The sequence below is a fragment of the Mus pahari genome, chromosome 5 (genome assembly GCF_900095145.1).
Source record: "Mus pahari chromosome 5, PAHARI_EIJ_v1.1, whole genome shotgun sequence".
NCBI lineage: Eukaryota > Metazoa > Chordata > Mammalia > Rodentia > Muridae > Mus > Mus pahari.
This window is the reverse complement of record NC_034594.1, coordinates 151,001,512-151,014,589: the sequence shown is the minus strand read 5'-3', so window position 1 is coordinate 151,014,589 and position 13,078 is coordinate 151,001,512. Positions and strand designations below refer to the sequence as shown.

Sequence of the window (13,078 nt, the reverse complement as noted above, 5' to 3'; positions counted from 1 at the left end):
GGCTCTGGCCTTTGTTGCCCTACAAAGTCCACAATTCCACACCTCCACCAAGCTGCCCAGGTTGGAATGGCTGCTCAGAGAGGAAGATTCCCCATAAGGCCCTGCAGGATCACAGCTGACTGGCCATGAGCAGTGGTAGGCCTGTACTCTGAATGAACCAATGAAGCCCCTCACACTCGCTACATCTGGTTTCTTTATGATTCTTTCAAAACCCTATGTGACTTCTTCCCTTGCTTCTGGAATCCACTACAGTAAGTTTCCAATTCTTGCAGAACACACTGAGGCATAGGAGGTACCAGGCATGACCCACAGACTACCACTGTTTTGAGACATTCCTGGGGGCTGTGAGAGAAAAGAGGCCTCACCTTCTCCTCTTGCCTCCGACATCTCCTTTCAGTTACTCAACAGGGAAGGGAGAAGCAACTAAACTCCAAGGGGACTGTCACCAATGGAGTGTGACAGCTGCCATCTCTGTCCTTGCTTTAAATGTAGCCACAGAACCAGAAAACACAAGTGTAACAAAGGTAAGACTTTTCTCTAGAAACTTGCGACCCCAGATGAAGAGGTCTGCCATTACATCGTGACACACTAAGAAATGAACCTCGAACACGCCTGTTAATTAACTGTGCAAACAGATTTCACAGAGAGTGCTTACTGACTTCGGAGAGAAGGAACCATTTTCAAACAGATTACAAGTATCATTTACATATAAGCCAAATCAATGAGATATAAATGGGGTCTAAGCTGCTTTGATCCACTAATCACTTGAATCTGTCTATTAAGAAGGTCTTTACAAAGCCAGTTAATAGTAGTTAGTTCTTTGTACATCTTACAGCCATGGTAAGTCAGTAATTATGACTTTCCCTGAAGTCAGGGTCCCTCATATTGGTCTATGTCTTAGTCAGGGTTTCTATTCCTGCACAAACATGACCAAGAAGCAAGTTGGGGAGGAAAGGGTTTATTCGGCTTACACTTCCACACTGCTGTTCATCACCAAAGGATGTCAGGACTGGAACTCAAGCAGGGCAGGAAGCAGGAGCTGATGCAGAGACCTTGGAGGGATGTTCTTTACTGGCTTGCTTCCCTTGGCTTGCTCAGCCTGCTCTCTTATAGAACCCAGGACTACCATCCCAGGGATGGCGACATCCACAATGTGACATCTACAATGGGCCCTCCCCCGACCCCCTTGATCACTAATTGAAAAAATGCCTTACAGCTGGATCTCATGGAAGCATTTCCTCAAAGGAGGCTCCTTTCTCTGTAATAACTCCAGCTTGTGTCAAGTTGACACACAGAACCAGTCGGTAACATCTGAATCAGTGCCATTTCTTTGGTTGCCTAGAAGAAGACATGGTTTAAATGCCATGAGGACAGGCACTCACCTCTGCCCATCAGTGCAGCACCTGACACACAGCAGGTGCTCAAAAAACATTTGCTATGTGCCAGGATCTGTTCTGAGAGCTGAAGATCCTAAGATGGCATTCCAGAGGCACAAGGTCAGGCTTGGAACACCAAGTGGCTTTAGGCAATTCAATCAAATTCATCTACTTCAAACATATATAAATAGCATCAATTATTCCAGCTATATATTAAGCTCAACTATATTCATTTGAGGTGTAAATCATTTTAATAGATGGATGAGTGGAGTTTTTCCCACGGGGGCAGAGAAGCTGCAGTTCCCAAAGGCAGTGCAGCATCTAGAGAGAAGGACAAAGCCTGTGGAGGGGTGGGTATGTGGGAAGATGGCCTCACTGTGGTTTTAACATAGCAAGCAGACTCCTACCACCACCTCTCTGAGGACACAGTCCCTCCAAGTGTCACTTCTTCCCCATCACTGATCTTCAAGGGTCATCACAAGCAGAGGAAGGGTTCGGCTGCCATGTGGCCACCGATTGGATAGAAGTCACGGCATCCGTCCTGTGACTCATCAGCGGATGCCCATGACATTTCCATAGCAAACTCGGGTCTTTGGTTGCATTTCTGAATTGCAAATGAGAGAGATGGATAATACCTTTAATATCAAATGTTAAATGTATGATCTGCTAGCTGTAGTCCCAGGAATGGATTATATATTAGAAAGGCTCTTCACACATACATGCTACATGCAGCGAAATCCAGATAGATTATCCCTGTGCTCTTGCAGGTCCAGATTGTTCTTCAGCAAGTGTTCAGTCACTGCTGGCTACAAGAACTCTCTCTGCTGTTCGGCTCCCTGGCCTTACTGGAGTACTTCAGGGATGTGGGTAAAGGGGAACAAGAGGCCTTACACAGAAGGCTTAGGCCTAGGACCACCTCGAGAAACATCCACACAGATGGTGTCAGGCCAGGGTGAGAAATGAAGGCAGCGTTTCTTGTAAATGGGGCCACAGTGGAATGTGTGAGTCCCCTGTGATAGCCAAGCGCCTGGTACCAGGTCAATGTTTAGGGTAGGGTGTTGGTGAGAAGCAGGAGTGAGAGAGACATGGGAGCTTCCACCTTGCCCTGTGGCATGCCTTTGACATTCGAGTCCCAACACATTAACGAAATAAACGACTTTGCACACTTAGCCCTGTGATGGACACCTTATACTGTGCATTTACCCCAACTAAAGAAGGATGCCTGCAGTCACCTAGACCCACAGCCTTCAAAGCTCATCTCATAGCTACCAGGGCTCCAATGTAGACCTTCCTCATGGCCCTTCCTCAGACTCCCCTTCTGGGAGGGATATCCTGGGCTACTCTGCTTTCTCCACTGCCTTCCACTCGGTGTGAAGATGGAGCAGCCCTGACAGATGGCTGCCTAAGGTCTTTCTTTACCACTGGCCTTGAAGGCTTTCTCAGCCGACCCCCATCTGCTGAGAAACACCATGGAAAATTCTAAGTCTGGAGGCTGTCCATGACACCGACCACTGCTCTATCTGACCTCACTTTAAAATCTGTTTACTTAGGGGGAAAAGCATTATGAAGTGAGGGCTTCCCTCGGAGATGGTGGTACTAGGGGGTGCAGAATGGAAAGAGGAGAAACAGTAAGAAGAGAATGAAGGAGATCAGGCACAGGACGCAGAGGTTTTCTGGAGGGATCACGGTCATCTGGAGACTATAAACTGGGGTACAACCAAGTTTTGATGTCAAAAGGACAAAAATCATAGCCTATACACTTGGCTCTGCTTTCTTCAGCATGACCAGCTGGGTTCTGAAACAAGATCCAAGGCCAACGTCAGGTCTCACGTTCTGTGTGTATCTGTACTCTGACGAAAATAATGAATAGAATCACTGTATCTCTCCGGCTACATGTTTTTCTAAGTCCCAACTTATTTCCCCCACCGAAGATTAGGCTGTAAATTACTTCACACAGACATTTATCTTGGGAGAGAAAGAGTTAAGAGTTGACATTTAGAAATAGAGTTATCATAAATGTGTCCCAGTAATATCCTGTAACAGACTTCCCTTGCGTCTTTCTAAGTCCTTGTGACAACTTCAAACTGCATTTCTTGGCTGGAAAGCTACGGAACCACTCCACGGAATTCACACCAGTGATCTGGTGCAGATGCGGAAGTCACCCCTTATTTGAAGGGGAGAAAGACTTAGAAGCACCCCAGGAAAGAATATCTTCATCTTGTTTCCATGTGGTGTTTTTCCCGGACCTCTGGCCTCTGCTTCTGGCTTTTGCATCTCTAATTTTGAGGTGTCTATGGTCCTGTCCAACAACGCAAAGCTATTTCCCTCCCCACCCAAATCAAATCAGATCCCCAACTTAATGTACTTGCGAGACCAAGTAGACTTTACAGTCTCTAGTTGCCAAGGCAGTCTATAGACTGCAGAAATGGATAGACCTTACAGACCTGTGGCACCTCCCCACGTCAAGTTCCATTAAAACATCAGGCACAGAGAAGAACATGAATAGATCTAACTATAGCAGCATACTGCAGTAAAAGTCATTCTGAGTACCTTTGTGGTTTATTTCTAGGCTTTTCCATGGCTGTTTTCAGTCAGAGGTTGGCCCTGGATGAATAAAATCCCAGGAAGTGGGCATGCTGGTACCTCCAAACCAACTTCTCTGTGTCTCTTTTTGTCCCCGGTACCTCCTCATCTTTGAAAATGAGAGCCCAAGTTGTTCTCTTCTTTCACAACCTTCCCAGAGCCCCACCCACTGAACGAACGTCAGAGGCAGCAGCCAGCACCTACCTTGCCCATGCCAGGAGTGTCCTTCACCTTGTTGACAGCCCTCAGGAGACAGGGTGGGGCTGGGGGAGGTGAGGTCTGCAGGATCCCACTGAAGCTGGTCGCAAAGAGGGGAGCCTCCGCAACAGAGGGAGTTGAAGGCCGGTGTTTCTTCTTCTTAGATGACAGATTTAACTTCTGGGCAGCTCTGCACAGGGACAGTAAGGAGAAGATGGTGGTATAATCAGATGCACTGGGCTGGCCACTTTCCCCCTTTCTCTTAAAGGGCCCTTTAATTACTCTTGCCTTCCCTCTCAGTACCCCGCAGCCTTTTGCTATACCACAAGGAACTTAATTAATAAGCTATGTAATCACTGGGACAGGAGAAAGGAGCTGTAAAACCACATGGCTCCAAGATCGCAAGTTACAAAGACCTGTTTGTTCTTCACAATGTTCAGCCTGAACATGAATGAAGCCAGTCAGCTTTGGGGACCCGCAGTACCTAGTCCGCTAATCGCCCCCTCCCCACACCGCCATTTCTCTGGCATTAAGCCCAACTGTGAAGAACCAGATGAGCTCATTTAAAATTTTTTACACCTTGTAAAAACCAAGCCCGACTGATGAAGAGTCCAGTCAGTGGTGACCGACTGGGGAGTGGCTTGGCTATGAAAGAATACAAGTGCCCCCCCTCCCCTGCCCAATGCACTGGAGAAATATAAAGTACCCTGGTATGAGGAACAGACAGCAGGCCAGAGTATCCACTTCAGGGCATGAGACTACCCTCTCTTCTGGTGGATAACGGGCTCTTGTACAGTACCACCTTCAAGTACAAAATGCTGTCTATGGGCAAGTGAAGGAAGGAGGGGGTCAAGGTAACCAAACGACACAGAAGATACAGATGAAGACACGAGGGAGGCTGTGGCTGCAGCATTGTTAATAATGCTGGCTGTTCATACTGCATCTTCCACCACCCAAGCGCACTGTAGCACTTAGGGCATGATAACTCTGCCATAGAAAAGTCATGAAGACGCAAACAGTGGTGTGATGCAAAGACCTTTCACACAGCCTCGCTTTTTAGACTCACTTTTTAAATTAATTCTTGATATATTATATCACATCTTTTTTTATTATTATTATTTTCTTTATTTACATTTCAAATGCTATCCCGAAAGTTTCCCATACCCCTCCCCCCACCTCTGTTCCCCTACCCACCCACTCCCACTACTTGGCCCAGGCCTTGCCTTGTGCTAGGTCATATAGAGTTTGGAAGACCAAGGAGCCTCTATTCCCACTGATGGCCGATTAGGTCATCTTCTGCTACATATGCAGCTAGAAACACAAACCCCGGGGGTACTGGTTAGTTCCTGTTGTTGTTCCACCTGCAGGGTTGCAGCCCCCTTCAGGTACTTGGGTACTTTCTCTAGTTCCTCCATTGGGGACCCTGTGTTCCATCCAGTAGCTGGCTGTGAGCATCCATTTCGGTGTTTACCAGGCACATATCACATCTTTCTATGTTAATATAAAGGTATAAATGGTTTTTTTGATGGGAGGAGGAGACAGTCTTACTATATAGTCCTAACTGGCCTTTAATTCTCTCTCTCTCTCTGTGTGTGTATGGTGTGTGCATATGTGTATATGTATGTTTTGCACGTGTGTGTGTGTGTGTGTGTGTGTGTGTGTGTCCCATGTGTATGGAAGCCCGAGACTGATGTCAGGAATTATTCTCCTTAGTCTTCTAGCTTTTTCATTGCGATCCATCCACACAGCACACGGTCATTTCCCCCCCTCTCTCTCTCTTAGAAAAGCCAAGTACACAGGACACTCCCCCAGCTAGCTGCAACACTGTTGCTGTCCACACTCATTTGATCCCAATTCCCAGCAAGTGCCACCTGTCAACCCCCCACCCAAGCCCTCCCCTTCCATGCTCTGGAAGCTCTGTTCAGTTAGGCATCTGTCTCCAACCCTCTGAAACTGCTCAGATAGGTTACCAATAACTGCGTGATGGCTGTCCCGGTCTCAGCCCCATGCCGGATCTGTCAGACCTAAGAGCACATCTTTGCCCCCTAAGCTTCAGGGACATCCCATTCCCTTCCAGTGTCTTTGCAGGGCTCAGCCCCTGCTTCTGTCTGTAGTCTGCTGTTAGCTGCAGGGAATCACATCTCAGCCTGGGACTCCTTAAGTGTCCTGCCCAGCTTAGCCCTGAGCTCCCTGTTTATTTATCTAAATGCCTCTTCAGCAATCCCACTTGAGTATTCAGTAAACATCCCTAACGCATCATCCTTAAGACTAAAGGGCTTATCTCCTTCTGCAGGCTTCTCCTGTACTCACTCCCCCTGCCCACCCCCCACCCCCCATCTCAGAATAAAACAGCCCCACCATTCAGGCGCCCAGACCTCATCTCACATAACACACCTAATCCCCCTCAGATTTTACCCATTCTAACATAAGCTAGACCTAAGATCCTTTTACCACCTCAGACTCACATTTCCTATCTCGCCCACTGCACACTGCTCCCCCTGATTATGAGGCAATGAACATTAAAATCAGGCCAGCCACACTACTGTCCAGTACACTCCACCTCACATTCCTAGCCCTGCCTCAGGGAGACCGGCATGGGCCTCGTTCCTTCAAATGTGGGTTTAAATGTTACTCTATCCACACATGTACCCTGCCCACCAGAGGAGATGGTATTTTGTAAAGTTGGCTCTGTCAGTAAGTTCTTACAACCTATCACTGACACTTGCTGTTGAGAGGCGAGATCTGTGTACCTCCTCCTGGACCCTAAGAGGAAATTCAAAGTTGAATTTCCGTAGCCCACAGAACATGATGGAAGAGCTGTCGTGTGACTTTTAAGGCTGAGTTATCAAGTGCAATGTGGGTTGTGTAAAGACTGTGAGGAAGCCCAGGTCACGTAGACAGAGTCACATGGTCTCCAGATGACAGACTCAGGAGTAAATCGTCCTTTACATGGTTCCTCTGGAGTCTCGGCTATCAGGCAGTGGACAGAAGCTTCACTGGTGGCATCACGTCTGAATTCCCGACCCCCAGGCCCCATGAAAGCTGAAAAACGGCCACTGTCACTCTGAACCACTGAGTTAGGGGTGAGCAGGATGGCCTCAGAAAGGGACTTGCTCACTCTGTGGCATGGCTCTCTCCTTAGGACGGAGAAAGACACAGCCTCACAAAGCTCAGAGAACTCACCAGACTGGGGTTGTCAGTACAGAGCAGACAGGAGAGAGTTCATGACACAGTGTGCAAATCTATGGGGGACCCCAGGGATGCAGCTTCCGGAATCATCACTGATGCTGGAGTGGGCTATGCAGTGATCCATCTCCCCTAGTCAGACATACAGCCATACAACTGACACCTCACCAGTGCGCCCATGAGCACCCCTCCCCCATGCTCCTGTGAGCACCCCTCCCCCACGCTCCTGTGAGCACCCCTCCCCCACACTCCTGTGAGTACCCCTCCCCCACACTCCTGTGAGCACCCCCCATACTCCTGTGAACACCTCTCCCCTATGCTCCTGTAAGTGACCCCCAAAAAATCCTTGGTTCCTTAAGATGGATTTGGGTGGAACAGTTCTTTAACGTGTTATTTCCTCCTCTATGGAGGCCAGTAAAAGTAGATACCCCAAGAAAAGCACCACAAACCCCCAAAGTCCCAATTCCTGTTACTCTGATCACTCTGAGACAAGACTCTGACCGAGTAATGTAGCACATGGTTTACTTAGCTATTTTGTTTATTATCTATTAACCTTATAGAATAAAAACCCCAATAGGGCAAAAACCATGAAGCACAAAAATGTTTGTCGGGTGGGTGACTAAATGACTGAAAGAAATTGGGGTTACCTAAGATAAGAAAACTGATGAAAGGGGAAGGAAGGAACCTCCAAAATTAATTAATTATAAAGGAAACAAACTTACTTACTTAGTTTCCTGCAAAAAGAGCAGTGGGCATGGTAGAAACAGGAGGACCACCTCTAAAACTGCTAAAGAGAAATAAATGACTGACTGAGGTGTCCTTGCTCAAGGCTACTCTGAATCTCAGAGGAAGAGATGATGAAGACATTACCCCTCTAACACGAAATGAAGTCGGCTCTAGAGGGCCTTGGGTTATGTAGCCTGAATCTGAACAACCAGCTTCTTCAGACATTGCGCTGGTTACTATTAGTCACCCTGACCAGGATTAGAGATCTATAGTTGCCTAGGTGACCTCTCTGGGATGCCTGTGAGGGATTATCTAGTTTAGGCAGTCAAGGTGGGAAGGCCCATCTTAACCATGCCATCATCCCACTGGCTGGGGTCCTGGCTGGGGTCCTGGCTGGGGCCCTGGGTTACAGTGTGCTGATCACCAGCATTCCTCTGCTTCCTGCCTGCAGATGCAGTGTGACCAGCTCACGCTCCTGGCGCCATGACACCCTGCCATGACAGACAGAAAGGTGACTAATACAGATACTAAGTAGGTAACAGTGGACAAATTGCCTACAGTCTGACTATGTGATCACACTGCCTGGCACATATTATTTATTTTTTATTATTATTATTATTATTTATTATTATTATTATTATTATTATTATTATTATTATTATTATTATATCATCACTTTGACTGTTTCCAAAACTTGGTTTTTCCACAGTAACATTAAAAAAAATACTACCTGCTTTTATAGGCTCTTTTAAGAAACTAAATAAAAGTGTTATAAAGAGTTTGGCGGACCAATGAGTGGTACTACAGTGATATACATAGTAAGTGCTGGAGCTAAGACTGGCTCTAGATGAAGGACCTCACATTACCTTTCAGTAGGGGTTAGATTTAGGTAGCAAAATCTACCAAAGCTAAACACTAGCTGAGACATAAAGCACGCTGGCTTTATAATTAGAAGGGAATTCTTCTGAAAATTAGAAAGCATGTTCTTGATAAATGGCCTTCATAAAACTTGGAGTATTTTGTCCCTGAAAGTGTCTGAGTGGTGGGCAGAAATCACTTTAAAGGAATATCAGTGAGTGAGCCATGCAGTAGAGAGGCAGCCTGTCTTACAGCACGCAGACCAAAAGATTCCTACAGTCTCCCAAACACTTAGGAAAGCCTCATTGGCGACCACTCCAGAAAATTGTATTCAATAATTATTTTGAGAATAAATTTTAAATTGCTTTTTTCTTAAAATGGGTATGTAGCTCGTACTAGGAGAATTTCAGAAATTTGAAATGAGCAGGCTGTCCCTTAGAGTGGCTGTAACCCCACAAAGGTACTCTCCTCCTGACATCATTAGGAGCAGCTCTCTGATATGTCTTATGTGCTCCAATTCTGTGGAGGCCAGCCGCTCTTCAGCTCCTTTTATATAGTGCCTCAATGACACACAGATAGGAGAAGGTTAAAGTTTAGAAATCGCTCACGTATGATGGTATTGTTCAGGGACACAAAAAGGAGAGGTGGTCACAAAAGAATTGAAAAGGTTGGCATTTCTGGCTAGAGGCGTGTTTTGTGAGGTCCATGCCCCATAGGACCTTTCCCCCACCCCCCATATAAAGGAAAACAGGTGAGTTGCTTTTTAAAAAATTTTCAAGTAGCAAATTAACCCGAAAGGCCATATTTACCTGTCTTGTTCCTATGAGGACAGCATGACATATTTCCCGAAGCCATTCATCTCAGCAGACCTCTTTAACTACCCATTAACTTCCTGTACTTCCCAGTGCTTACGTCAAGGAAAACGACTGTCTCCCTAGCAGGATGAAATTAGTATTTACTGAACCCGTATTGAGAAAGTGGCACCGTGCTAAGCACCATCCCAGTTAGGAGAGGATGCAGGCGCGCTGCGCATGATTCGCACTGCGCATGGTTCCCACTGCGCATGGTTCTACCCTCTGGGCTCTCCACCCTTCCTTACCACCTCTTTACTCTCCTACCACATCGCTGTGAGTTTAGAAATCAGCTTAGAACTGATATGACCTTCATGTGATGGCTTCCTATTCTCATTGGCCAGGTCTAATCAGAGCTAAAAGCTGATATGTATCAATATTTATAGGGTAGATTTAACTGGTTTTAATAGGGAGGTCATTTTAGGCCCCAGCTGTCAATCAAAGTGGAAAATTAGGAAGGATTTTTTTCTATCATTTATACTATTTACATTATTATACATAATTTTGTATTTTATTATTTATTACATGTTATATTATACATGAATTATATTTTATGTATATGTACATATTTATACATACATTTATAGATACATATGTATACATATAATATATAATACATACACATATAATACATAAATAATACAATATATTATTTATACATACATGCATAATATATACATATTACATAATTATATATACATAATAACATATGATAGATTGTTTATTAGATGGCAATTCTGGACTTTCAGAAGTGTGTTGTAAGTAAATAAAAATCTTCAGTGTATCTTAAGATAACTATATTGGGGTCTATCTACCTTGATGTCCAATGATTACTACACTATAGACTTTATCATTTTTGAAGAATTACTAGTTTCATGAGAATAGAACTTTCCTTAAAGATTGGTCAGAAAAATCAGGCAATACAGTTTGTTTGTTTGTTTGTTTGTTTTAATTTACAAACTTTCCTCTGCTATTTAATTAATTAATTTTTTGTCTTCAGTTTACCATATAAGATACTATATACTATTATGATATTTTTCAAACACAGTGTTGTTGAGAAGTTCCCCCCACCCCACCATCTCCCTCCCATAACCTCCCCCACAGTCTCGTTTTACAGAGTTGTTTTTTAAGGACCTTTAACTTTTGTATGACTCTGCCCAAAACATGTTGCTGAGCACGCCTTGAGGATTTGTCTGAGGGGTGTTCACGGGTGGGAGGCTCAGAAAAGGTGGGGGGAAGTGTTTACACAAATTTAGAGGTCATTCAAGGTCTATTCAATCCAATGGGACAACACGTGGTAGGGATCATCCGAAAAATGACAAGGCCATCACACCGCCACACCTGCTGCCCTGACAGGGTCCTGACCTAGGAATGGGACCACAGCAATCAAATACCCTCCATCAGCACATGAAGGACAACCCAAGCTGCAATTTAGTGTGAAAATGGCTGTGCCGTCGGGGCTTCTGTGCCATCACGGAAATATTTCAATGCTTGGAGGATTAAGGCTCTCCAGTAATGAGTGATGACATGACAGATCACAGGAGTTCCCAGAAAATCCACAGGGTCAATGACACAGGGAGCGGAGATAATAAAACAGATTATAAATAGGCAGGGAAGGTGGCAAGAGCTTGTGGTTCAAGGCAGACCCTCTGGAGAGAGTTAAGATACCCATCCATGTGTAACAAACACCAGCCGTGCCTCATCTTGAAATAGCACCTGTTTCAAAGCATTCTGACTGGGCTGTGAAATATACCATCGGCGTTTTGGAATTCCCACAATCAGGAAGAGTACCCTCCCATACCCATTGCCTTCCTATTCCCTAACTGGCCACCAGGAAGGACAGTTCTATGGCGCCAAAGGCTAAAAAAAAAACCAACCAACCAAACAAACAAACAAACATATGGGCTTTGGAGTCATCCTGATTTTTATGCAAATGATCCATGTCATCAGTGCAGAAAGATAATTCGTGACATGACTTCAGATAAACATTCACTGCTAGGAGGCAAAGCATGGCTGGCCATTACCCTCAACAATACCACATTAAATCATTACAGGAAATGTGTCGTAACTTGAAAATGGATTGAGTTTAGTGCACGAATACTGGACTGGGTGAGAATCGGTGGGCACTTATTCTTCTCTTACAAATCATCCCTACCCGTCTCTTCAGCCTTCTGTGCCCTTATTTCCAGTGACACCATAAAGCAATGGGTCTTTAAAAGAATGATCATGGTTTGAGGTCTGTGTCTTCTCCCTCCCTGCACTGTAGATTCACTGAGGGTTGTTTTTCTGTGGTCCCCAGACCGGCCTGATAGATAGCTTTGCACCTTGCTGAATGAATAGCACAGAGACACACTGGACTTCTTTATATTCTCTCTCTCTCTCTCTCTCTCTCTCTCTCTCTCTCTCTCTCTCTCTGTGTGTGTGTGTGGGGGGGGGGCACACTCACACATGTTTGTGCTCACATGGGAGTAGTTACATGTTTGTGCTCACATGGGAGTAGAGTTATCTACAGGGTGAAGAAGATGGAGTTGGAACCATGAAGATGAAGTTTCAGGTGATGGCGACCCATCCAACATTGGTACTGAGAAAGGCCCCCCCCAGTTCTCAGGAAGAGCAGTGAGTGTTCCTAACCACTGAGCCACCTCTCCAGCCCCGACACTGTTCTTAATCCATCCAACCTTGGGCAGTTGCAGCAACACACGAAAGTCTCACAGTTACGTAGTCTGGAGTTCTCAGTAGTTCTTAAAGCCTGAGAGGTTTTACGGTTTTCTAAAGCATCATCCTTATGCCACCACATCCATCCTGACCCAGAGCCATGAGTCAAGCAGAGAAGGTATTTGTATTGAAATTTACGAGTTATAAAAAGCCGAAGTGTTAGCAGTTAACCTGATACAATCCCTGGTCCCAAAAGTAATGGTTGTCAAGCCTGCGACTGATGCTTACATAGCTATTGTCAGAATATTTCATCAGGGCAACAGTCACCGAAACTAATACAAACCCTTCTTCCCAGAAGCCCCTGTCTGAAGACCTTTCTATCTGCCCAGACCCAAACATGCTCAGTACCAAGGAAACTGGACAGCCTCTTACCCATTCCTGTGTCAGGCCTGTGCAAACTGGGCTCAAGATGTAAATGAGAACCATAAACAACAGGCCTAAGTAACTGGAAATGCAAGTTACACATTCCAATGCCAGATAGAAATGGTTTTCGTTAATAAACATGATGGCTGTCCTCTCTAAGAATGAGTAATTGAAAATTGGCTGGTCCTATTGAATGGAATTAAAGCATGTGTGATGTTTGGA

The 13,078-nt window shown here is 45.3% G+C and overlaps 1 protein-coding gene across 4 annotated transcripts in view; it reads right to left on the bottom strand.

Moving 5' to 3' along the window:
* The window catches only part of Kif26b (kinesin family member 26B), a 403,835-nt gene that overhangs the window by 107,307 nt on the left and 283,450 nt on the right, over positions 1 to 13,078 (bottom strand). For all 4 annotated transcript variants that reach the window (XM_021197273.2, XM_029538478.1, XM_029538479.1 and 1 more), the window contains one exon: positions 4,164 to 4,347. In XM_021197273.2, the coding sequence (XP_021052932.1) occupies positions 4,164 to 4,347 (184 nt within the window). The remainder of the gene's footprint in view (positions 1 to 4,163; positions 4,348 to 13,078) is intronic.